At 43.4% G+C, this 26,637-nt stretch overlaps 1 protein-coding gene across 9 annotated transcripts in view; it reads left to right on the top strand.

The window, feature by feature from the left end:
- CHD6 (chromodomain helicase DNA binding protein 6) overlaps positions 1 to 26,637 on the top strand; it is a 192,294-nt gene that overhangs the window by 48,373 nt on the left and 117,284 nt on the right. For 8 of the 9 annotated variants that reach the window (XM_045084209.1, XM_045084206.1, XM_045084207.1 and 5 more), the window contains 2 exons: positions 3,649 to 3,706; positions 14,967 to 15,487. In XM_045084209.1, coding sequence (XP_044940144.1) covers positions 3,674 to 3,706; positions 14,967 to 15,487 — 554 coding nt within the window. In that variant the 5' untranslated portion in view covers positions 3,649 to 3,673. Of the gene's footprint in view, positions 1 to 3,648; positions 3,707 to 4,406; positions 4,476 to 14,966; positions 15,488 to 26,637 lie in introns of all 9 variants that reach the window. The other variant, XM_045084208.1, reaches the window with a different exon arrangement.

Genomic DNA, 26,637 nt, shown 5'->3' with positions numbered 1-26,637 from the left:
TCTCTATTTGAGTGGTGGGACCCGAAGTTATTTCGTTTCTTATTGTGCCCAGAGGATCTGCTCGCCACTCCAGAGTGAGGGCAGCACAGCCTCAGAAGTTGGGAAGCCACTTCTAGTGTGGTGTGGAAGGACACGCATTGGCTTCTGTTTGTCTGTCCATTCCTGCTGCGTATAGCCTTGCAAAAAGATGACATAGTTTTAGTTTTATATTTTTTAAACGTGTGCCATTCAAGGCAGGTAAAAAAGTAGAGGTAACTCGAGGTGGTGCTTTGTAAAGTATTAGATAGTGTTTGGAGAGATAGAAGTCAGTAAATGCTTATTGAACAGCCGCTGATGTCGCTGGCGATGTCGGCCATTTTGTAGGGGGCGACGTGCTGGTGTGTGGTGATCCTTCGGGGGCTGTGAAGGGTGTCACAGTCGTCTCGTGAGGCTTGTCGGAGCTCGCGTCTAGGGACCAGAGCCATTGTTCTTACAGTAACCGCACTCGGATTTCACACTCGCTCTCTCTCTCGCAGAGGATGGCGTGGGGTTACCTATGCAACCTGAGTATGAGTAAAGGTGCCGGTAGTAGGATCTTGCCCGTGAACAAATTGGCGGCTGGGAGATTTGGGGAAGAGGCCGTCACCACCCCTTTTTTCCCAAGCTTTCTCTTTGTCGGGTCATCAGCCTCAAGCCATACCTGGGTGAGCCCACCTCTTCCTCGTCCTCCCGCTTGTCCTTTCCTTCCCTCTCTGGTGGGCTCAGGTCCCGTGATGACACAGGCCCGAGAGCCGGCCTTGTCACACATCCGGTGATGTCACAGGCCTGCTGGCTCTCGGGCCTGTGATCCTCGTGGACACCCCATTGCCCGGGCTCCACTGTCATGGGCACGTTCGCACTTCCCGCCTCCTCCTTGGCCTTCCGCCCTGGCCCAGCTTTATTTCCTACTGGCTTATTTCTTGCCATGTATTCCTTAAAGTGGAATCGGCAGATAAAAGGACTCACCAGTTTATAGATCCAGTGGCACCTTGCCTGAGTGCTCCTCAGAAAGCTTGAAACAATTAGGGAAGTGCCATTAGCGATGATAAGTTGGACCTGTTTTCCACACGTTCCTGGCAATGCTGTGGACCCGCTTTTGTGCATGCTCGTTAGTCCTACTTAATCAGAAACGGTTTCTTGATGGCTCTTCTGCAGTATACTTATTCTTCAGATGTTAAGAAAATAAGTTTTTTAAATGACTGATTTTAATTTTGTTGGGCAGAATTTTGAGTGCTTATGTCTGATTATTGATAATACTCCCTTTTTTTTTTTTTTAAAAAAAGATTATATGTATTTGTTTGACAGAGACTCAGCGAGAACAGGAACACAAGCAGAGGGAGTGGGAGAGGGAGAAGCAGGCTTCCCACCGAGCTGGGAGCCCGACCTGAGCCAAAGGCAGACGTGTAACCAACTGAGCCACCGAGGCGCCCCTGTTCCTTTTTTATTAGCTGGAATTTATTTTTCCAGCTTCTTTCTTCATTTCAGAATTTCTGGCCATTTGTGATGGGTGAGAATGTTGATGATTTGAAGTTGACAACAGATGAAGGAGATAAAGTTGTGCTCACATAATTTACCTAGAGTTGACTCCAGTATGATGAATATTAGGGGTAAAATTCTTTTAACTGCCCTGGTTAAGAGCACTTACCATTTCTCTGGATTTCATGATTTTCTTGAAGTGAATGCTTGTTTCATCAAATGCTAATCCTCACAGCAGTTCTTAGAGTCATCATTTCTAACTTGACTTTCTCTTTCCCTGATTTGGCCGATTCTTCTCTGCTCTCTTCCCTTTCCCCCCGACTCTGTCCACTTTGCAACAACATTAGCTCAAGTTGGAGGCTGTGTTGTTCGGGAACAGCAATATCCTGATAGCATTTTATCATTCTTCCTTTTTTATTTTTATTTTTTTTTTTAAGATTTTAATTATTTATTTGGCAGAGAGAGGGAGAGAACACAAGTAGGCAGAGCAGAAGGCAGAGAGAGGTGGGGGGAAGCAGGCTCTCCATTGAGCCGAGTGCCCAATGTGGGGCTCGATTCCAGGACCCTGAGGTCATGACCTGAGCTGAAGGCAGAGGCTTAACCCAGTGAGCCACCCAGGTGCCCCCTATGGTTCTTCTTACAGGAAATCCCTCTGACTTTTGGAGGAAAAAACCCAAGTGGACAGATGTTAAACCGATGAACTGTAATTGTGGCTCCAAGGATGCTTGGAATCACAGATCCTTCATTTTCCTCAGTTTGCATCAAACATCATGAACTCACTTAAAAAACAATCCCTCACACTTTAATCTTAAGTTCTGCCTGCTGCCTACACATCATGCTCATTGGGATATAAGAAATAATTATGAACATAAGGATAATTATGTGTCTGCGGGATGGTTTCCTGAGGGAGTGGTGTTCTTTAGCTCTGTGGAACGTCCAGGAAATCAAAGTACACGATAAACACGAGGCAGTATCTGTATCCGGGCTAGAACTGGGAGCTGAAATTCTGGGATCCCTCTCTTGTTTGTATATGAGGAAGGTGAGAACTTTAGACCTGATGGACTACTAGTTAGTGATTCAGGTAGCCCCAGATTCCAGATTTCTTAGACTCGGGTTCTTTCTGGTTCCTGGGATGTACCAAAGCACTTCTGGACCTCTAAAGCCAGGCTCTTAACTGCTGTGGTCCTCAAAAGTCATTTACAAAAAAAGTTCAATGTCATCATGAGTGTTATGGTTGGGGCGGAGATGGGGGCTTAAATCTGGGTATAGTAAAATCAGTCATTTAAAACTACCAAATACTGGAATGGAGCTTATTTTGTCAAATAACATATGTATGTGGTTTCAAACATCAGATAATACAAGGGGGCATGTGACGACATGGCAGACTGACCTGGCCTGTCTCACACCAGCTTCCCTCTCTGGCCTTCAAGAGAACCACTTTTAAATCCTTTAGATCTCTCTCTCCCTCTCTCTCTCTCTCTCTCTCTCTCTCTCTTTTTTTTTTTTTTTACAGTGTACATTCCTATTTCTTGATTTATCAGTTGTGACATATTTTACTGATTTCCTTCCAGAAGAAATGAGGACTTGTTTTTACACCCCTCTTCCACTCCTCTCAGTATAGTCACATCATTATTTTAAGATTCCTCTTTTAGTTTACTTTGTAATTTAATATGCCAGCATCTCTTATAACTTATTTTACCTACAAAGATAGTTTCTTTTTGACTCCACCCATCTGAAGCAATAAATTAGGGTTCGGGTTTGGGTTAGATAGGGTTAGGACCATAGGGGTGGGGGCACACAACACCTGGGTGGCTCAGTCAGTTAAGCCTCTGCCTTCGATTCAGGTCATGATCTGGGATTGAGCCCCACGTGGTGCTCCCTGCCTAGCAGGGAGCCTGCTTCTCCCTCTGGCACTTCCCTTGCGTGTTTCCTCTCTCCCTCTCTCTGTCAATTAAATAAGTAAAATCTTAAAAAAAAAAAAACAAAAAAATTCTAGGGGTGGCTATTGACTGTTGTTACACAGTTGTAAATGTTCTGTAGAAGCACCCTCATTTCTGTGTTTTCTAAATGTGTCACAGTTAATCCTGAGGTCACCTTAAATGTTTCATTTTGGATTTTACCGTAATCCTTGCCTTTTTTTTTTTAATCTTTTAGAGATACAAGTATCTTCCTTCAATAGATGATAATGAAAATACAAAAGAAAGAGAAGCAGGTAAGTGATTGTATATCTTTTTTTTTTTTCTTCAATCACGTATCTTTAGGTGAATGCTCTCAGCCTACTACGCTCCCTGATGCTTCTTTATCCCCATATTACCCCATACAGTTGCTGGCAGTTAGGGCTTAGCGCCTAGCCTCTGGTGGTTACCCTGCTGCTGCTTTTCCCCGTTCTCCGCCTGGTCACTGAGAGCTGTGTTTTGAATGACTTAATTTTTACTTGTGCTCAGGTCAGCTCCATATGGGAATAAGTATAATGAAAACTGTAAGTCAAAATATTATTCAAAATTAGCTATATGGAAGAGAAATTTTTTCCTCCCCTGGAAAAGCTTTCTGAGATGTGGTCAATTCTTCATAGTTTATGTATCTATCTTTTTGGATGTTTGCTTAATCTAAAAGCATTCTCATTTAGAAAATTCATACTCATAATGACCTGTGAAAGTTTCCTCCTAGACAAAATAGTGAACTAATTAGAAGGATGTGAACACCAGCTATTTGGCATTCGATTTCGTGAAGGGGAGAATTGATTAAAAAAAACATTTGGCCAGCGTGACTCATTCTGCCAAAATCTTTTCCTGGTTGAAACTTCTGGTTCCCTATTCAGAGGAACCAAGAGACCCCAACCAGTGTGGCTCAGGGAGGAGTGTTTAGTCTCTTAGAAACAGACTGTCTCTAAAGGGCTGGCTTTCCTTTTACAGAATTGAAGGACAGTCCGGTAACTGGGGATATCTGAACCCCTGGCCTTCATGGAGACTCTGTGCAAAGAGGTTGGTTGGTATCAGCCACTTTGCTCTCCGCTTCTGGGGAGCACTGACTAGTCAGATACAGGGTGACCTGGGGATATGGTTACAAGGATTACTCTCTGGTCTGTCCCAGTGGATAGGTCCTTGTGAAACCAAACCAAAACAAATGGTATTAGGAGAAAATCGACACACCTGCTGCCAGTTCTCAACAGGAAGAGTGATGACTAAACACTGTCCCCCACACTGATTTCTTCCCGTCCTGGCTCTCGAGCGTCCTCATCTGGTAGACAAACACTACAGCAAGTGCTGTCCCATCTGCCAGGAGTTTTTTCTATGGAGATACTCAAACAGGTGTCGACTGGGTGAGCAAAGATTTTCACTGCTGCTTTGCTTATAGCACAGAAATGGAAATGAATGTACATTTCCACCAAACAAGGGACTGTTTATATCACAGCATATCCACCTAGTGGAATATTACAGTTTCTGTTAAAAAGAACACATTACTGAAGAGAACCCCAAGCCTTTAAAACTATCATCATTTATGATACATGGGCAGGTGTATGTTTCTTAAAAATTCTGCATATTTAATGTTTTAAACATTCTTTAAGGTAAGCTTTTATTTCAGTTAAAACACTTTTTTTTTTTTTAAGTAATCTCTACACTCAGCATGGGACTTGAACTGATGACCTCTAGATCAAGAGTCTCAAGTTCAACCAACTGAGCCAGCCAGGCACCCCTCTCCCTAAGAAAACTCTTTACCAGAATTACACCAGCATGAATTTATGTTTCTTTCTCTTGAGATTTTACTGGTTCATATGAGACCTTAGCCTGTCAGCCTGCTATCACACAGCCTCAGTTAGATGAGTTTTCCTTTCAACTGTAGTATTGACCAATGGGGCAGGGTTTCTCCTTAAAAATTAGTATTAGCTATGGTAGAGGAACAAGTTAATTCAGTGGAGTTACTTTCAGGAGGAATTGATCCTGCTTCTTTTCCAGGTGATAGACCATACTGATGACTGAACTACAGGGTGTGAAAATAGAAACTTAGGTTCATGCCAAAGCAATCTCTAGGTACCAGGATTGAGCACATGTGTAGAGTTCAGTGCCTGACAGAGATTTTGGTAGAAGGAGATCGAAACTGACTACCACATCACTGTGTGACTTTGGACAAGTTCAGCCTGTTTTCCTATCACTTAGACGGAAGCAATCATACATGCCTTCTAAGGTATTGGATTCAATAGGATGGCTTATCAAGTACTTGGCATTCAGTGTGTCAGTGGCAAGGAAATCATCCAGTAGAATGAGAAAATTAACCATCAGACTTTGTCCTTTCCCTTACTGTATTTCTAAGGTGTTAGAAGTAACAGCAAATAAAATGTCCACTCTTTAAAAAAACCCTCATTGCTATCAATTCATTTTTCCTCTTCTCTGGAGGTGGAAAACGACACGTTAAATGTGTTCTGATCTTGAAAAATCCTCATTTCCTTGTCCAAAAATTTATCAAGGTAAATTAAACAGGGATGAAAGATTTTACAAGTTAATCAGAATTTAGTAATAAATAACCATACTTCTTATTAACCAGAAAGGGCATAATGGAAGTAATGTGCCAAGGACAAGGGGTTTAGAGATTGACTCTGTATTGTCTAAAGAAGTGTTGCAAGAAAAATAGACATTAATAAAATATTTAAAAGTTAGTCACTAGGGCGCTATAGTCTTTTATCTGTATCAAAAATAAACTTCTTCTACTAACAAATGTATACATTGTAATGCCTAAGAAGACCAAGCAGTATTAGGCAGAGAAACATTTTGCTAGAGGAATAAGATGTGCACTCTAATCACTGAAAACCCTTGCACGCTACTGTTGTGGAGTAACCAATGCTTTGTAAGGGGAAGAGCTGTAGTTCATGTTAGCGGTAACAAACCTACGGTAAGGAAGTACTGATTGTTACTCATCCCAGCTCCTTGCATGGCACTGAGAGAAGTACAAGATATGGTTAATACCATTTGATAATGATACATGGTAAGGGGGGTTTTGGTGCACATATTCAATGTAGAGGAAAGTTCATGAGCACAGGTGCAACAGGAATAGGTATAGGATTAAAGCCTGGAGCGCTGACCAGGAGGTTAGCCTAGACTTGGAGTAGTTAGGAGAGAACCTTCTCTCCAGACCCCATGACCAAAAGTCAGATCAGTAGAGCCCCTTATTCTGAGACTTCCAGAAAAGGTGCAGCGGAAAGTGTTTTCTTCAGATATATGGTGGGAATCTCAACAGCCTTAGGATTGTTAGACCCTGTTTCCTTCTCTAGAGTGAATATGGATGTAATTTGTTCACTAAACAAATATTTGTTGAGTTTTTCCAGCAGTTAGTCATCAGAAAATATTTGAGGGTCTGTGTGGGGCCAGCTACAAAACTGACAGAAAGTTAGGTTTTCTTTTCTTACGGAAGTTCAGTCTGGTTACAAACAGGCAGTTACAGTAGGGGTGGCAGAAGCCTCAGAAGACTCAGGGTTCTGCACTGCAGATGGCAGAGTGATGCTGTGGAACTGGCGAGTGTGGAAGTTTGGGGCACGTCAGCCCCACCAGAGAAATCTGGGAAGGTTTCCAAGAGATGAAGTCTTCTGGGTAGAGCCTGGCTTAGTCAGGCTTGGGAGGGAAGAGAGAGGTATATGGTTGGGTTTGAGAAGGTGAAGCATATGAGAGTAAAGGAGAGAGTGGAAGGGCCTGGAGTGTGGAGTGCTCAACTTTGGGTGGTGACCAAAGATAAACTAAGGTAAGAGGCTTGTTGGATTGGGGTGCCTGGGTGGCTCAGTTGAGTAAGTACATATGAGTAAGCATATGACTCTTGATTTTGGCTCAGGCCATGGTCTCCAGGCTGTGAGATCAAGCCCTGAATTGGGCTCTGTGTTCAGTATGGAGTCAACTTGGGGTTCTCTTTCTCTCTCTTTCCTTCTGCCCCAAACCACCCCCCACAACTTGCACTCTCTCTCTCAAATTAAATAAATAAATTAAAAAAAAAAAAAAAAAAAGCATGATGGATTGAGCTGGCCATCAGATCCCCAAACAAATTAGTCCCAGATGTGCTCTATAGTGGGGGGAAGGTGAGAACTCCCCTCCCTAAGATGGTGTGTACCACCAATATACATCACCACAGTTCAGAACAGTGAAAGAGGAGTAGCAAAGTTGATCATATGGATGAATAAATAATTCATTTCTTTGACTTTTCAGTGTCATATTGCAGAGGGTCTTAAGAAACGAGCTGATACCAGCCAGACCTTCCATTTGGCAGTCACCAGAAGGCCTTTTCAACATGCCTACAGAGGGAGTGTTAGTAAATTTCTCAGTAGAAGCAAGCTTTTAAACAGCCTCACCCTGGAGTCATGTTTCAGAAGGACTTAAAATGGACCTTACCCAAATTCTTCCTCCTCCAAAAAAAAAAAGGAAAGAAATTTGAGCATTGGCTGTTTTTCTCTATCTTTTGACGTACCTTGACAGATTTTTTTGTTATTGTCCTAATTCGTTCTGTGTTCTGAAGCATACTTGAGAAGCCTGAGCACAGTGATGAAGACGGTCAAAGAACGCCGACTTACTTCATATGAAGTATGACGGATGAAACTAGGATTACGTAGCCTAAAGAAGGGAAGGTTTAAAAGCATCCTGTGAAGAAAAGAAATTAAATGTATCTGTCGCTGGGCCTGTGGATGCGAATGGTCCTATGGGGAGCATTACTGGAGGGCGGGCAAGGTGCTTGGGAAGTATTGTTTTCTCTCTCTCCTTCTTACTCTTCACTGTCTGCATCTAAATTTAATAATCTGCCTGCCCCGGGTTTTGTTACTGCCCGGAATTAACGAGGTTTAGATTGACTTTGCAGGTCTAGAGAAGTTAAATCTCTGAGACTCTTGAAACATGGTGAGAGAAAAACGCCCCCGACCCCCAGGTTTTAAATGCAAAAGTGTGATAATAGAGATGGGGACTAAGAATGACAGATTCTAGGACTCTGGCAAGAGGGAGTTTGAAGTTCGCACATCTGTCCACCACTCTTCAGTCCTTAATTTACCAGTTTCTCAGCAGCACTGGATGTCTGTAGTCATTCTGTCTGGAAGCGCTCTTATCTTCTGGCTTCTGTGATACCACGCTTTCTTACTTTTTCCCCCCTACATCACCAACCCGATTGCTCTTTCTCACCCTCTCTGTAGGTCTTCCTTTGGGGACCCTTAATATTAGTGCTTGGCAGGTTTTGGTCCTGCTTTCTCTTTGTCTGTTCTTCTCTGACTCATTCTTATAGAAATATCTTTTGGAGGGGGTGCCTTGCGGCTCAGTTGTTAAGCATCTGCCTTCAGCTTGGGTCATGATCTCAGGGTCCTGGGATTGAGCCCCCGAATCAGGCTCCCTGCTAGGCGGGGAGTCTGCTTCTCCCTCTCCCTCTGCCCCTGCTCATGCCCTCTCTGTCTCTCTCTCAAACAAAAAAACAAAATCTTTAAAAAAAAAAAAAAAGAAGAAGAAGAAGAAAGGGAGAAAGGAAGGAAAAATGTCTTTTGGAAGTTATACCTGAGAGCTTCCTGGACACCTATACCTGCATTATCCTTAGATTTTTTTGAAACTGACCTCCCCACCTCCTGGCGCTAACCAGCTGTGACTATGTGAGGAGCCACATCAGGGTCAGAATTCTTGCTCTGTCATCCAGAGCACAGCACTCCTGGGTAAAGAGGGGTTGAATATTCTAAATGGAGGAGGAAACACAGAAGGACACACACACACACAGTTGGACATTGTTCCTGGGTCTTGCTCACCCAGCACAGCTTGTTTGCCAACTGACTGAGCCCAGTGCAACGGCAGTAAGGTGAGGGAATGTGGGTTTTCGCCTTTAGTCTGTCCCATGGTCAGATAACCATAGGAAATACTCTTTTAGAAGAAAGTAAAGGTGAAAGAGTAAGACGTCTGAATTTTAATTGGAAAATAACTTTTGCCACCTGAAAATGTCTGCAGACCGAATCATTAATAATAGTAGCGGATTTTATTTTCATTTTTATTATTTAGACGTTAAAAAAGGTCAGAAGTTCTCAAATTTAGATAAGCTATTCTAGCTAATTTCTTGACATTAAGTAAGTCTAAACATAGAGCATTTTCATCTTCCTGCTGGAAAAGATGGTAGACTATGAGGCAGACAGCAGCAGGAGCTGGGCCTCGCTCACCCTTGGGTCCAAGACACACCGAAGCGCTTTGGGACGGAGGGCGTGCGGGGTGCTTTCTGACCAGAAGGCAATGCGCACTCTCTTTGCCCGGCACTCAGTCAAGTGTGAGTGCCGTTATGGTAGTTTGGAGGAGTATGAATTGTCTGGCAAGAAAGCTTTTTCTGTTCATTATTAAAGTCTTTTAAGATTTTTCTGTTACATATATGTGAAAATATTTTTATTACAGGTATTGCAAAAGTAATATCCTTGTTACTGAAAATGTAGATGTCTATGTAGAAAAATTAAACAACTAAATTTGCGCAGCCTCAAATGATGACTGTTAACTTTTTATCGATTTTCTTCCATTCTTTCTTCTATACACAGGAATTTGGTTTTTTTTTATTTACATGTACAATTTTATAGACTTCTTTCTGTTTTTCACATTGAAAATACTCATTCAATAAGTGTATGATGGAGTTTTATCATAAGCCACAAAGATTGGGGAATACCTCAGTTACTGCAGCTTATATTCTCGTCGTGGGAGACAGATGGGAACAAATAATAACTTCCAGAAAGTTATAAAGAAAGAAGTGAATGTTACCCACAGTCCTATCACCCAGACATAATGATGGTTAACATCTGGTATGGTCCTAATTTTATTTTAAAAAGCTAGTGTTGAAAAATAGCATTTTTAAAAAACAAAAATGAGATTAGATCATAGATTCCCCCCCCCCCCACTTTCCAACATGTTGTGGACTTTTTTTTATGTTAACTAAAACTTGATAATTAATAATAATATAATACAATATGATAAGGTAACAATGGCTGCATAATACTATCCCATATAATGGATGTGCTATTAATTTAAACATTTTACTAAAGGTTGACAGGTTATTTATAGTGTCCCCCCCCCCCCCGTTAGAAATTATGTATCAGATATTCTAAGTCTTCAGAGAACCTAAATGTTTCCTTAGCTTGTGCTATAAAAGAGAAATCGCTCAGTTTAAAAGCATATCCATAATTAAAATTTTGGTATTGTTACTATATTCCCCTGCAAGAGTCTTAATAGTTGACAGAGCTGTCGGCGATGTCTGAGAGGACCATTTTCAATTTGTTCTTACATTGGATTTTTAAAAATTAAGATATAATTCATATTCTGTAAATTCTATTATGGGTTTAAGTTGTGCAATTTAGTGGTTTTTAGTATAGTAACAAGATTGTATATAGATCACCACTATTTGATTCCAGAACATTTCATCATCCCCAGAAGAAACCATATGCCCATTAGCAGACACTCCTTATTTCCTCTTTCCTCAGGCCCTGGCAACCACTAATTTACTTCTTGTCTCTCTGGATATGCCTATTCTGGGCATTTTGTATAAATGAAATTATACAATATGTAGTCTTCTGTACCTGGCTTCTTCCACTTAGCATGTTTTCAAGGTTTGTCCATGTTGTTCCATGGGTGATTTTCTTAGTTAGAGTCTATTTTGACTTTCAAGTACTGGAGTGATTCTTGGGGGAATAACCCTGGTTTGTCCTTGGACCTCTGTTTGGGAACCATTGACCTAGGCCGTAATCTCTCTGTTAGTTCTTAAATCCTTTACAGCTGACCCAAATCCAGTTTATCTGGATTCGTATCTTTAAGTGTCTTTTCCAGGAATATCATAGGTTGCTAATTTTGAGTCAAAGAAGTGGGTTTTAGTGCTAATAGTGCAGTTTATGAGCTAGTGTTGTTGAGTGGTTTTTTTGTTTTGTTTTGTTTTGTTTTTTTGTTTGTTTGGTTTTTTATAGCTGGCCACTCCATTTTATCCTGTGTTCTAGGTGCTCATCTCTGTTTAGTAAATTGTCAGTATACTGTGCCCATCATTGCCAGTCTGTCCCCTTTAGGGCCATTTTCCAAGTGGTGATTTACTATCTTTCTTGGTAGAGGCTGAAAACAGTTTATTGAGGCCTTTGACTCTTTTCCATTGACCCTGAGACACATGGAAGAAATATTTCTTGTTAAATTTTTTAATCCTCAGCAGATGTCTTTTCCAAGCTCCCCAACAAGGTGCCTTAAAACATTTCGGGTGGGTTATTGAATTTGGGGATTTAGTTTTATTTTTTCAATACTAATATCTTCCTCTTGGGATACTTCTCCCTTTTTAACATTGACTAATTGTGCTGTGTTTCTTGGAGTTCCCTTCTTCCTGTAGGATGTCCCTGCTCTGCCGCTCCTTAGGAATATAAACTTTTTAAAAAATTATTTATCTATTTGCCAGGGAGAGAGAGAGAGAGAGTGAGCGCACAAGCAAGGGGAGCAGCAGGCAGAGGGAGAAGCAGGCTTGCACTGAGCAGGGAGCCCAATGCAGGACTCGACCCTAGGACCCCAGGATCATGCCCTGAGCTGAAAACAGACACTTAAACAATTGAGCCACCCAGGCATCCCAACCTTTTTTATTTTTTATTTATTTAATTTTTTAAAAGATATTATTTCATTATTAGAGAAATCACAAGCCAGGGGGTGAGGAGGAGGCAGAGGCAGGAGGAGAAGCAGACTCCCTGCTGAGCAGGAAGCTTGACACAGGGCTCTGTCCCAGAACCCTGAGATCATGACCTCAGCCAAAGGCAGACCTTATTTGACTGAGCCCCCCAGGTGCCCTGGAATCTGACCTTTTGACAAGTTGCTTCATCTCTCTGACCTGTCTTTTCTGTAAAATGAAAGCAGGTAACTATTCGTGATTCCTCAGAGTAGAGTTGCTGGGATGTCAGCTAGTTCTATGTTTATGTTTATAAGAACTACCTGACCTTTTCCCAAAATGGTTGTATAGGCCAAGTCCATTTAACATTTCTTTCTTTTTTTTTTTTTTTAAGATTTTATTTATTTATTTGAAATAGAGAGAGAGATCACAAGTAGGCAGAGAGGCAGGCAGAGAGAGGGAGAAGCAGCTCCCTGCTGAGCAGAGAGCCCGATGCGGGCCTCGATCCCAGGACCCTGAGATCATGACCTGAGCCGAAGGCAGAGGCTTAACCCACTGAGCCACCCAGGCGCCCCCATTTAACATTTCTAAGGAAGTTCAGTCACACTGGTCTTGTGGCCAGCAGTTGTGGTTTCCTGGGATGTATGTCATAAAGTTCTCAGTGAATTGAGCACTAGCTCTTGGCTGGAAGGTCCAGATCCAAATTCCTCTACTCACTAGGTGTATGTCTGTGGGTACATCGCCGAACATCAGTAGTCGTCTGTTTGTGTCTTTATACTGACCTTTCAGGGTTGTTGTAAAGATAGAGATATCAGGAAGCATGTTTGCATAATTCTAAGTATATCCGTATGATACATGGCCAACAAATGTTAGCTGTTGCTGTTGCTACTGCCCCAGTGATGGAATGTACAGTTTCCACTGCCTGCCTCCATCTGCCTCAGCTCTGGAAGGCCCTAGCCTTCAAAAGATAGACCTTGAAATGGGGTACGAGTTGAAAAGAGGGTCCCACTTTTATAAAAACTACAGAGAGCTGCCTTGGTAGAATTTGGTCTTGAAGATGTCATCTTTGAAAGGCTCTTTAGTAAACTAACTTGTATCTCTTGCTTTTTTAGTGTTTACACCCTTGCACACTAAGCAATATCTTGTTTCCTGAGGGTCAGGTGTCCCTGGCACAGAATTCAGTAATATCCCAGGGATGGGTGTGTCCTCTCAGGTTCGAGCTTTACCAGCGTACCTGTTATGCACTCTTACGTTTCTTATTGCCTTGGTTTTTTTCTTTTTATTGTGGTAAAAAGTGTAGCATAAAATCTACCATCCGGACCACTTTCTTGTGGTGATTTTAAATTCCTTTTAAGTTCGCAGCTTCTCCTTTTGCTAAGCCATCCTAAGCACTGAGTCAGCAGTGAGGTAGTCAAACTGAATTGTATTGTTTTCTTTTTCTTTCTTTCTGTCTTTCAAGTAGTAAATGCTGCCAGAAAGACCAATTCTTTCTGGACTTAGGCTTGTTTATGACACTAGACTTTATTTATGATAAAGATCCAAAAAAATCCTTCTTTTCTTTCATCTTTTTCTCCTGGGATTCTCAGTGTTGTGTTTGGGAGTACTGGAGGAGGGGAGGGAGCTGCACAACCCAGGAGGGGAAACATGCAGCTGAATTTTGCACTCCATCACTCCCAGGGTGGGCCAGGAAGTCTGAGCACAGATTGGGTAACCAGAACACTGGAAGGGTAAGCCATGCCACCTAGGCAAGTGTCTGTGCCCTTTAGCACTCACCAAGCCTCTTGTTAGGGGAGCGGACTAGTCACAAATGGTGCTGTTTTTAAGCCATCACGCCAAGATGATTGTAGCCAGCTTCCTGGAAAGCCTGCTTGTCCTACCCAGGCTTTCCTTAAATTATTTCCTGAAACCAGCACCCACATTATCGGATTATTGCCAACCTTAGCTTGGTGGTGAAATGACAGATACACTCTGTGTAACCAGACCTGAGAGTCTGAGATGAAACTTCTCCTTCCAAGGGATGTTTCCTGAAAGTGGCCACCTTGGGAAGCTGCACCTCTGTTTAATGGTGCTCAAAAACAGCTTCAGAACTTCCTGTTTAGGAAGATGCCTTCAGCTTCTCTGACACATTCCTTCTAGTGGTGTCTTTCACAATAAAGCTTTCTCCTATATTGGCAGGGATTTTTTTTGGTGGGGTTTTTTGTTTGTTTGTTTGCTTTGCAAGTGGCCAAAGGTTATTTGGTGCTGCATCTGGAGGCTTAGGTGATCATACAGAGGAGAAATAAAAGATGTAGGTTTGAATGATCCAGGCTTTCTGTTGAAAATCAAACCTGCTAAATATTGATGCAGCTTGAAGATAAGTGAGAGCAAAGATTTGGGGAAATCCGCACCACGCTGTTTGCTGCTGCGTCCTTGCCATCCAGTGATAGCACTTTTATTTATGAGCACATTTGAGCAGAACTTTTGTGTGCTCATGTGAGAAATGCCATTCTGGGTCAACAGTGTGCCTAGGATCCAAAGGTACCTTGTGGGACATCATCATTGTCTGTTCAAGACGTGGGACTTCTAAGGTGTTTCAGATTTTGGCGCACAACATGGAAATCCTTCAGAGTGGTAGGGTTTTGGTTTTGTTTTTTCGTTTTTTTTTTTCCAAACATACAAATTTTTTGTATGCTAACAGTGGCTTGGTGCAGGTCCACAGAGGCAGAGGCAAACACAAATAAAGTGTGTCCTGGTTGCCACAATCTCCCCAAGACCCAGCACATGAAGAACTAACACATGGTAGGAAATCAGTAAATGTTGAGTAAATCATGCGTTCAGACGTCGTAACACTTTTGTAGGAAGCATGCAATGGAAAAGTAATGTTCTTGTTTCTCTCTCTTTTACAGTTGTCAAATTTGAAAGTTCTGAATCACTCCCCAATGTCTGATGCCTCTGTCAATTTTGACTACAAATCCCCCTCCCCATTTGACCGCAGCACTGATCAGGAAGAGAAAATCGAAGATGTTGCCAGTCACTGTCTGCCTCAGAAAGACCTGTATGCTGCAGAAGAGGAAGCCGAGGCCCTTTTTCCTAGGAAAATGACATCCCATAATGGAATGGAGGACAGTGGAGGGGGAGGCACTGGAGTAAAGAAAAAAAGGAAGAAAAAGGATCCAGGAGAGCAAGAGGGTCCAGCAAAGGGAAGCAAGGACAGGGAGCCCAAGCCAAAGAGGAAGCGAGAACCTAGAGAGCCAAAGGAACCCCGCAAGGCCAAGGAGCCCAAAAGGGCCAAGGAGCCCAAGGAGCCTAAGCAGAAGGACGGAGCCAAGAAAGCGCGGAAGCCCCGGGAGGCCTCGGGCACCAAGGAGGCCAAAGAGAAGAGGAGCAGTGCCGACTCCATAGGCAGGACGAAGTCCAAGAAGGCCAGGTGCGTCTCTCCCCACCCCCCAGAGTGCCCCCCAACCCCAAACCCTGGCATGCTTGGCTCTGTGCGCACAGAATGATTTGCCGTTGGCCTTACTCCAGCCCCTGGACATAGCTCTCCTGCTTCATCCAAAATGAACCACTTTCTCACCTCCTGATGAGAGAAGGATAACCTCAGTACTGGCCATGCCGTTTCTTACATTCCTTTTGGATTAAGAAAAATGAAAATACCTCCGCACACCCAGGGTATAAGGGTGGGGACATCCAGGGTACCACACAGGGAGGGCAGTAGTTTGGGGGACAGCAGCAATGTGGAGTGGTCGAGGGACAGCTCCCAGGGCTGTGCCTGGTCCCGGGAATCAGTGTTCGGGCAGTCTGGGGGAGCCGTGGGTGTGCGCAGACAGGAGAGGACTGCCCGGCTTCCCTTGGCCACAGACTCTCTAGTATGGGGCCACTCCTGGCGTGTTTCTCTTGTTCAGGATCTACCGCAGTGCCAGACGCCTGAGAGTGCTCAGGAAGGGGGGCTGCTTAGAGGCCAGTAGAGACCCCAGTGGAGAGTTCAGAGGGCGTGGGGTGGGCGGCATTAGGGGTCCCGGCTAGAGATTCTGTCAGCATCCACAGGTCCTCTTCACTCAGGAAACTTCGTATTTGCAATTGTGTACAAATGGAATGTTTTTTATTTTGTCTCTCTAAATTCTTCACGCAGAACATTATATTTAAACTTGGTGGGGAAATGTAAAGCAAAAAATATGTAAGCTCTACATAGTTCAAAGGAAGTTGAGGAATTTAAGTTCCTAAAATCACAGTGCAGAGGCAGAAGGTAGAGCAGGAACACCCATAAAAACCCAATGATCGATGGGAATGTTGACGTACAGTAATGAGACCATCAGACCTGTATGGGGTCAGGCATGGAGGAAGTAAGTTTTAAAGAAAGGAAAGCATTTTGGATGGTTTACGCTATGACTCAGAATTACCATATAGTTCCGTTCATTTTCAAAAGGATTTTGTTGGGACCGGATGGATAACTCCATAATCCAAGTTAAAACTGCCTTACAATATTCATTCCCTTCTCCATGGCAGGGGATTGCATCTTTTGTCTATCATAGACGCTTGTAGTAGTTTATAGACAGGACCTAAAGTACCTTATAGAAGGTTAAGAAAGGTAGGTAAAAATCAGGATTTCCACTAAGAGGAAACTTGCGGGCTCTGTTTCTTAGGTGAGCGAGTGAGCGTACTCTGATCTCTGACGTGTATGTGGCGTGGCAGAGGTGAGTCTCTGTCTTCTGCTCTAACTCTCATCTCTAAGTTACTTTGGAGAAGCTGAAGTGGTTCTTCAGGGCAGTAACACATGCGAAGGAGCAGCAGATGTGAGCTAGTGGGGTGACTTTGAGAGAACAGAGGAATTCCTGAGGATAGTGTTTTAGAATTAGGGTCATAGGAAGAGAGTTTCCACAGCTCTGCTAAGGATTTGATCTGTTTGTAGGAGGGATTAGAAAGCCATAGGAGTCCGAGCTCACTAGCACTGGTCTCTCCTACTTACCTGCTTAAAGCATTTCACATTTACTTTGTGTGAGCTATGAAACACGGAGACGAGCGTATAGACATTGCCATAATTTGGGGTCCACGAGGAGGCATTTCACAGAACAGCTTTAGGTGTCCTGTATATGTGTAGCAATACTGTTATCACTGTCCGTGATCTTAGTAAGCTGTATACAATATAAGTGAGCTGGAGAAGTGCTTGGTAGTGTTTTCAGGGGCTGCTGACTTCTAGCAGCAGAAGATACCCTTTAAGAAGATGCTGGCAGAGCTGGTTATCTCTTCAGCAACATGGGCAAGTTACATGAGGCTTTCTCTCTTGATTTGGGGCCTATGTAAAATTGACTTGTAACATGATAGAATTCTGTGTAGCTTGGTGGGATTTTGCCCTGGTGAGCCTTTCATGTCTTGTCCTTTATATATTTAGCAAATTGCATTAGTTCCTTTAATTAAAGATCCCACTGGTCAACAGAAGCAGTTTTAGTTATGAAAGGACATTAATTGAAGGAAAATGTTGGGAATTGAGTCTCAGTTTTTTATGCTTCTCTTTTGCTTTCTTGCAGAGTGGCTCAGGTGCATGTTTTGATTTGAGTAGGTATTGATTGGTATATTGGTAGTTGCAGATCATTCACTGGGCACTTGGATTATCGTGGGAGCTCCATAATTGATTTAAGGCTTCCGGACTTTTCCACCTTTGATTCATCTTGCCAGCTTCCACCGGTGAATCTTTGAGAAGCACTGTCACTGTCTTATTTCTGTTTGTAGTTGGAAAAGGTGGTGAATCAAATGCCTTCATCCTCTCTTCTTTCCAAATCAGTTTGGAAATAGTCAACAAAGATGGAGTTGCAGTGATCAGCTCGGTTATTATAAACCGGGTTGAAGAGCCTCCGCCATCTTGTGCCTGGAATGGGGCTGCTTGTTACTCCCTCCGTTGAGTTTGTCTCCCAGAACCGCACGCACTGAAGCCTGGAGCACATGCTGGGCCATGTCTGCGCTGTTCCTTTTCCCAGTCTCTCCAGTCCGGGAGGTCTCTGATCAGAGACATGGGAGGAGTTTGAAGAAGGGCTGAAAGTCTGTCACCAGTATTACTCCCTCCTCAGGAGTAAAACCGGGGGACCGGGGAATGAGATTTCCTCCAACAGTTTATGCCTGCTGTGCAACTTCTGGTTGTTCCTACTGCTTCCAAGACAAAGTCCAGACTCCTTTCTCTGTTATTTAAACCCTTTGGAGTGTGACCCTAGCCCCACTTCTGGTCTCTGACAAGCGACCTCACCAGCTAGATTGTTGTCACTGGCCCCTGAAGACACTTGTCTTGTTTCTTCTGGATCGCTCTTGCTATATTCCTCCCACATGACGCCCTTGTCCTTCTCCTAGGACCCCAAGTCCTTTCCATTTCCAGATCTGAGTGCAAGTCCTGGTTCTCTATAGAGCTTCCCCAAACCAGTGGGCTGGCGTGTCCCCTCTTCCATAGCACTTGGAGCCTTGCTCTGCATTGTGAATCATAGACTTTTTCCCTGGGAAGACTGAGGAGAACGAGTCTGACCTGTCGTACTGCAGCCAGGAAGAGGGAGATGCACTGAGAAGTGACTTGTGTACAGGGGTGTGTCATAAACTCAGACCTCCTGATCCCCAGTCCTGTACATTGCCCTTCGCAGATGGTGCCTTTCAGTCATAGGCTGTCATTGTGTACGACTTGTCTCATCAACATCAGTTAAGTGCCTGAGGTCCGGACCACTGTGCTTTGTCTTGTATGCTCTTAGGGGTCAGTCACCAGAGAGGTTTGCCAGGATGTTCGGTACATTAAGAGTGTTTTTGTATTTATGTATTATAATATATAATTTACATACTTTGCATATTTGTATATTATATATGATTATGTATTATACACTATATATCTTATGTATATAATTTGTTTTCCTAGAACAAATATGTATATATTTTCTTTTCCGTGAAAATAAGACCCATGTAAGATATAATAATTCCCATTTTTTTTCCATTGTTAAATAATAGTAGGTGGTGTCTCGACTTTAACTAAAGACATAAACATCTTAAAAAATAACTTGTCTAAGGCACAAGACTCATGGGCAGCACTATTGGGATTTGACTCTGGGCTCCCACTTTTTTCTCCCACAGCTTTGCACCTGTTAATGCCTCACTGGGAAATGTTGGGAAAGGAAGATGGTGGGGAGATTCCAGTGTCAGAGAAATTATTTTTTTTATTTGTAGGAAATGGTCCTTCTTCTGTAGAATTTCAGTTTGTGCACCCACAGTGTCCTCGAATCCTCTAGAGACTGTGAGGTGGCTCCGGCTTTTTCCCATGCTGCTTCTGCACTTGAGACAGCAAGCCGATAACCGAACGTGTCTCCTCTTCTGAACAGGTGATAGAGCCTAGCAGATTGTCCTTTTCAAGGGTGATGTCAGTAGTGATGCCCAAGTAAGAGAAGGGGGAAACTAACTTTTAACTACCGTCTCGTCCTTTCTTCTCAAACTGACGTGGAGTTTGAGCACTTCTTTATTGAGTAAAACTTAAGCAAAAAAGCTCTTCTAGGAAGAAGCCATATTAAGGCTGTCATTTCCCTGACTCTGATATGTAAATTTCACTTAGTATAGATTAATTGCTTTTACAGCTTTTTAATTACAGTACCTTTTCCCAAAGAGGAAGGGGCCACTGGTGTAAGAAGACATACAGACAAAGATACCCATGCACCTATACACCCAAACACATACACAGACCTATCCAGATGTAGACACACAGGGCCTGTCTGGGTGCAGCAAGGGCATCAGAAAGTTGGGCAGGCAGCAAGTCCAATCCTGGGGGCCACAGAATGTCGATAGGGCTTTGGGAAAATGCTTCGGTATTAGGAAAGCACCTTGGCACTTCCTTAGGGCGGCCAAAGAAATTTCTCACTAAGGAACCTTCCAAGATGTAATGGATTCTGTCCTCAGCAACAGTTTTAGGATCAGGTGCTTCTGCGTGCCTGTGAATTTCATACTTCTCTTTCTTGAAATAGCCATTAGTAAAAGTTAGCTTCATGGCATCAAAGCATGGTTCGATGAGCAGGAAAGATGACGCATTCCAGTGTGTGTGAGGCCATCTGGTGTTCTTACTCCATATCTAGGAGGAGTGCCTGAGGATTAGGTTGATGGCCTTTAGGCTTCACTCTTCTCAAATCAGGAGCTGAACATTTGGATGGAGCTGGAGGTAGTTTTTTAAGCCAGGGTCTTGAATGTTAGTGTTCATTTTGTTGGAGGCAGAACACAAGCTTTGGAGTTTCCACTTATGTCAGAATGGTTTATATTCTGTCTCTCAAAAGTCCAGAAACTGACCGGTGGGGGCACTGGGGTGGCTCTGTTGGTTAGGCATCTGCCTTCGGCTCAGGTCATGATCCCAGAGTCCGAGATGGAGCCTTACATCGAGCTCCTTGCTCGGCAGTGGGGATTCTCCCTCTTTCTCAGCTCATGCTCTCTCTCACCGTCTCTCAAATAAATAAAATCTTAAAGAAAGAGAGGGAGATAGGGAGGGAGAGAGAAAAGGTAAAGGTAAGGGTAAGGGAAGAGGAAGGGAAAGGAAGAAAGAAAAGAAACTGAACAGTGAACTAGCCTATGTGGAGGAGCGTCTGCTTGGATCTCCGAAGCCCAAACTTTGCTGTGCCTAAGGAATCACCTGGACGGCTTGTTAGGAAAGTAGATTCCAGACTACCTCCCCAGAGTGGGTGATTTATTAGGTCTCAGGTAGACCCAGGAACCTACAAATTCCAAAGCTTGCCAGATAATTAAAGTGTACTTGGTTCTTAGACCATCCTTTGAGAAACAGGTAAAAGATCACTGGGAAAGTGGAGCATATTTACATTTTTATATTTAACATGTGCTCGGCATGGAAAACCAAAAAGAGGGAAAGAGACGAACGGTGTGATGAGTCTGTGAAGTAATAAGAACTACATGTATTGGTTTCTGCCCTGGTTCCTGGCACAGAGCTCCTGAAGCCTTTGTACATTCCTGAGTGGTAGAAATACCAGTCTCCTCTCTTATTCTAACATTTGGTCTTCGACCCATCCTTGACACAAGACTCCTAAAACTGTTGTAATCTTTGCAGTGCTAAGAACACGAGGAGCATTCCTTGTTCTACCGTTTGTCTGTGACCCTGTTCCTGACACGAGGCACCTAAACCCTTCCAAACTCCTAAGCGATCAGAATACTAGAAGCATCTTTTGTTCTGGTGAGGTGACTCTGGGTAGACTTCTGGATGGTGACTGGTCATGAGAAAGACCAACCATGATTAGAAGCTTAGAGTTTTCAGCCCCACCCCTCATTATCCAGAGAGGGGGGAGAGGCTGCAAGTGGGGTTAATAATTGATCATGCCGATGTGGGGAAGCCTCCTTAAAATCCCAAAAGTAGCAGGTTTGGGGAACGTTCAGGTGGGTAAATACATCCACGTGCCAGGCGGGTGGCACAGCTCAGCTCTACAGGGACAGAAGCTCCTGTGCTCAGGGTCCTCCCAGACTTCGCCCTGTGGATCTCCTTATCTGGCTATCCATCTGTATCTTTTGTCATATCCTTTAACAAACTGGAAAATGTAAGTAAGTGTGTCCCTGAGTTCTGTGTGCTGCTCTAGCAAATTAATGGAACATGGGGTGGGAGTGAGTGGATGGGGGGGAGTGGTCACTGGAGCCTCCGGTGTATGGCAGTTGGTCAGAAGCACAGGTGAACCTGGACTCGGGACTGGCATCTGAAGTGGGGAGGCCAGGTAGGGGCAGAATTGTGGCAGTGCGTCCACAACCTGTGGAATCTGATGCTCTCTCCAGGTAGATAGTGTCAGAGTTGAGTTGAATTCTCAGATACCCTGTGCCTGAGAATTGCTTGTTAGATGAGAGTTTTTTGGTTTTGGTTTTGGTTTTTTGGAGATTTTTTTCCAAAACAAACTCCCAAGTTTGGGGCCTCAGCTTTTACCCCCATTTATTTTGACTTGCCCACCCAGAACAGAATATTATTTCCCAAATCTAGTAAGTCTAGTAGTATCCTGGAAGAAAGGTTTTACCTTTTCTAGTTTCCTTCTTGAGGGGTTGCTTCTAGGAAGTTAAGCCCAGACCTTCCGGTTCCATAACCCTTAGAGCTGTGAGTCAACCACCACTGTGATGCAGGAGGGCAGTGAAACTCAGCCCAGCTCCGTGTCACTGCTTGAAGGTCAATCACCCATCTTTGTTGAGATTGCAGATCTTTGCTGAGCGGAGCCGGGCTTAGGCGCAAGAGTGTGTGTTGACAGCATTCTTTCTGTTAGGGGACTTGTTTTTATATTCTGACCGGTTATTAGAAGGAAGAAGACAAATGTGAAGACATACGAGTTCTGAGTAGAGAGTGCTCGGAACCCACTGGGCTTTATGGGGAGTAGGGAGGAACTGCGAATGACAGTGGCAGAGACCCACCTCTGAAGTTTCGGATTAAGTCTCCATTCCTGTTTTTCTAGGAGCACCTGGGGTGCTTATTACTCTGTCCTCAGGGCTTTTTAAGTTAGGCTTGGGTACACAGTGGGCTTTACTGAATCTGAAAAGAACACTTAATAAATACGAATGCTAGATGAATACCTGCCTCTTTTTTCTGTATCTTGTAGTGCCTCCTGTGTGCCTTTATTCATGAGTCCTTTCGGTGGGATTGGGGTAGTGGAGGGAAGAAGGTGGCATTGAAGCGTCGTCTGTGCTCCTCCCTGTCCCAGAGGAGCTTCACGGGTTAGAGCAACAGCCCTGCGAGGGTTCCAAAATCAGGCAAAAACATAAACAAGCAGAAGGCCCTAGTATTACCGTATACAGAATAACTGGAAGGATTTGGCAGATCAGGAGTGTTTCAGTTGTGCCAAAGTCAGTCCCTTGGAAGTGGTGGGTACGGAGCCAGGTATTAAAGGAGTTAATAGACAAAAGACTTAAAGCAAAAAGACCAAATAAATATTTAAATGAATATGTTAAAGGGGGGGAGCTTTTCCAGTTTCGTTTTGTTTTTTTTCCTGCATTTGCTTTTACTTGCGTTTATTTTATGTGGAAATGATTCCCAGGCCATAAGTTTTTTGTTTCTTCTGGGGTATCTTGTTCTTCTCTGCAGCCGCCTGGTTTAGGAACGGTCTGCTCTTTATCAGAAAGGCTCACCTCGTGGTCCCAGGAGAGCTCGTGTGCGAGTTAATCTGACTGTGAACTGTGTAAATTCAGCGCCATGTCTTGGGGTTTGTTCACCTGGGTGTGCTCAATGGCCAGAGAATCTGCATCTAAACCCTTAAGTCAGCATTATTCTCAGCATTTTTAAGCCTGTGCGGTAAAACTTTAGCACTGCTGTGGGCCCCGCACCCCACGTGCAGCCCCGCTCCTCAGCCTGGGCCCACCTCCCAGCCCCAGGCAGTAGCACCTGAGTACCTCTCCCCGCTTCTGCACAGCGTGGCTGTCACATACTTGGGGCTTTTTGGGGTGGGCTTTGCCCACCCGAGATGGCCTGGGCAGTTTCACGTGTGTTCTTGGAGTGAACCAAAGATTTGAACCTCTTGATTTGCATGATTTCATAGGGTTTTCTGGGTCAGGTGAGTAGCAGATCATTTTCAGAGCTCACAGCAGGCTGCTCACGGGAAGAGGAAGAATGATGGCTCCTGGGAGAATCCATAGCAGGTTGGGGGAGGGGTGCTACTAGTTTGAACACAGCCGCTGAGCATACTTTTATTTTCACTTCTTAACCAAATGATAGCGAAATGCCAGGAAGGACAAAGGGGAATATATCTTTAAAGATGAGAAATGTGAATTTCTGGGCAAGGCAGGCCACTGTATCATACTGGTGGATGACAGTGGGGGGATCCCAGCATGCAGGATCTCCTTGTAGTAGAGATAGAAATGCTGCTTCCTCACAGTGGACCTGTCAGCTCTGGAGAAGGGGTGGGAGGCAGGCCAGAAGTGGAGGTGATTGAAGGGACTGCATGTAGTGGCTTTATGGCTGGCCAGCTCCAGGCTGAAATCAGGTAGTTACTCTAAAGGTATTGAGCTGTTTGCCCCAGGGGATGCTCTCGGACTCCCATGTGGAGACTCCCATCAACAGGAAAGGGACTTCAGGCTATTGCTCTGCCTTTTCCCTGCCAATACCCTAAAAGGTATTGTACCTGTGTGTACAGAGTACTAAGCCAGGCTTCTCATTCGGGGGTGAGACTTGGTCTCACCAGCTACCTGTATTATCAACCTCATTCATTTTACTTTATTTTTTATTATTTTTTAAAGATTTCATTTATTTGACAGAGAGGGAGAGAGCATAAGCAGGGGGAGTGGCAGGCAGAGGGAGAAAGAGAGAGAAGCAGGCTCCCTGCTGAGCAAGGAGCCCTATGTGGGGCTGGATCCCGGGACTCTGGGATCATAATCTGAGCCGAAGGCAGACACTTAACCAACTGAGCCACCCAGGCGCCCCTCAACCTCCTTCATTTTGAACAAGAGCAATCCACCAAAGATCATGAGGCCATAGAGGAAAATTTTAAGCAGCAAAGAAGAGGAAAAGGGAGTGAGCAGAACAATTGTCCTCAAAAGAAAGAAGTCCAGGAAAAAACTTGTAAAGATGTTAAATTTGCATCCTCAGATTCAAGGTGGTATTTTGTCTGCAAAACAAGGATGAGTTATGAAACAGGAGCAGTCAGAAAACAAGAAAGAATTAATGAAAATTTAAAACATACTGCCTAAGAATTCAACAAAAATATTGAGTAGAGGAGAGAGTAGGGGAGATACGTAAGATCTAAATTAATCAGCTTTCCTACCAGGATGTCACTGTTACTTAATGTTGACAGGTGGAGAACTAGAGGCATGAACACATTGGAGTTAGGGTGCTCTCATTCAAAGGCAGTTCTTTCTAGAAAGTGGGATTTGGTGGAAGTAGGGATGGCTTGTCATTTGAAATCTACATTTTTTGAAATTTTATTTGCTTTGATAACTTTTTTAAAAATGTTCAGTTAGCCAGCATATTATAGTACATCTAAATTTTTGATGTAGTGTTCAGATTCATTAGTTGCATGTAACACCCCTTTTATAACTTTTAATAAGATTGCTTATTAAAACTGTACTTTTTTATCTTATAAGTATGTAATGTTTTTGCTAGGATAATATCACAAACTAGTGTAATCTTTGTTTTTGATGGTGCTAGTGATAACAGTTAAAGGGACAGAGGACAGGGTAGACTTGCTTCTCATTTTGTGCGCAGTTGACTATATCTATACCAAAACAGTTCTGTGTATGTATGTGTGTATATATATATATATATATTTTTTTTTTTTTTCATTTAACCAGCATTTTTGCGATCTCTGCCAACTCAGTTCTCGGTGTATAGACTGAACCAACATGGGCATTAAGTAAAAGTTGCAGTAAGGGTACAGGGGGGCTCTTTGGGGGTAATATCCATGTTTATAGTATGTCCTTCTGGGAGGAGGATCAGGGCCTATGGCAAGGCCTGGACTGGAAGCTTCTCTGAAGGGTTGTTCCTGGAGTGGAGGTAGTTCCTGGGCTGTGTGCTCCCCAGCCACGTGCATGTCTGTGAAGGTAGTAACTGGCATCATGTGCTCTTTTCAGTTCTGAATTTGGGAATTACAGCAACTCCCTATGGCAGTAACTGATTTTTCTTGCTGACTTTAATGGATATTCTATAAGTTTTAATTTAAAAATGGGATGATGATGGGGTTCCTGGGTGGCTCAGTAGGCTAAAGCATCTGCCTTCGGCTCAGGTCATGATCCCAGAGCCCTGGGATCGAGCCCCCACATCGGGCTCTATGCTTAGCGGGGAGCCTGCCTCCTCCTCTCTCTCTGCCTACTTGTGATCTCTGCCTGTCAAATAAATAAATAGGATCTTTTAAAAAAATAATAAAATAAAAAATAAAAATGGGATGATGAATTATTTTGAAATAGTGGGGTTTGTTTGATAGATAAAAATTCTTACTATCTGGAATCTATGGAGGCAGAGTCATGAATGACTCCTAGTAGAGCAGTGTTGTGACACATACCCAGATCTTTCTCATATTCAGATCTGGTGCTAAGTTTCTAACTCTCAGTTCTACCAAAGAAACCTGGAGGTTGGGAATTGGAGACGAGGCTGGGAGGAAAGTTTGAGAAAGTCTTGTCTGTCTAGTGCTTTTATATAATTTTCTGTAAGTAGCTACTGTATTGTAGTTTCCTATTCAGAAGGCCCCCAAATTACTTATTTTCCTAATACAAACTGCAGAAAGTAAAGAAGTAGAAAACCTTCTTGGCTGATGAAGCTGTGTAGAAGACATCCGGAGAGCTTTGGGGTGAGGCCTGCTAATCAGCTGCTGTTAGTTACATGGGTTAGTCGTCCTACTTGCGTGGTACATACATGTTTTATTGTAAAATCAAGTTTGACTTCTACTAAAAATAAGTGCTTTGAGCTTCAAAAATCTTGTCTGTCATTTTTCTTTCTGTCCTTGCAAGTTAGTTTGTTCTAACCCTGAAAGCTAGAAAAGAGGATTATAAAAATGAAATTGCTTTGATCTAGCCCTGTGTGCCATTAAGTGGTGAGAGTATTATTAGGTCTTTGTGTTATACAGAACTCCCTTGGTTACAAGTGACGTAAACCCAACTTGAATTAAGTTAAAAAAAAAAAAAAGTAAC

The sequence above is a fragment of the Mustela putorius genome, unplaced genomic scaffold (genome assembly GCF_011764305.1).
Source record: "Mustela putorius furo isolate JIRA1106 unplaced genomic scaffold, ASM1176430v1.1 tig00000743_pilon_pilon_pilon, whole genome shotgun sequence".
Classification (NCBI taxonomy): domain Eukaryota; kingdom Metazoa; phylum Chordata; class Mammalia; order Carnivora; family Mustelidae; genus Mustela; species Mustela putorius.
This window is presented reverse-complemented; position numbering and strand designations above follow the sequence as displayed.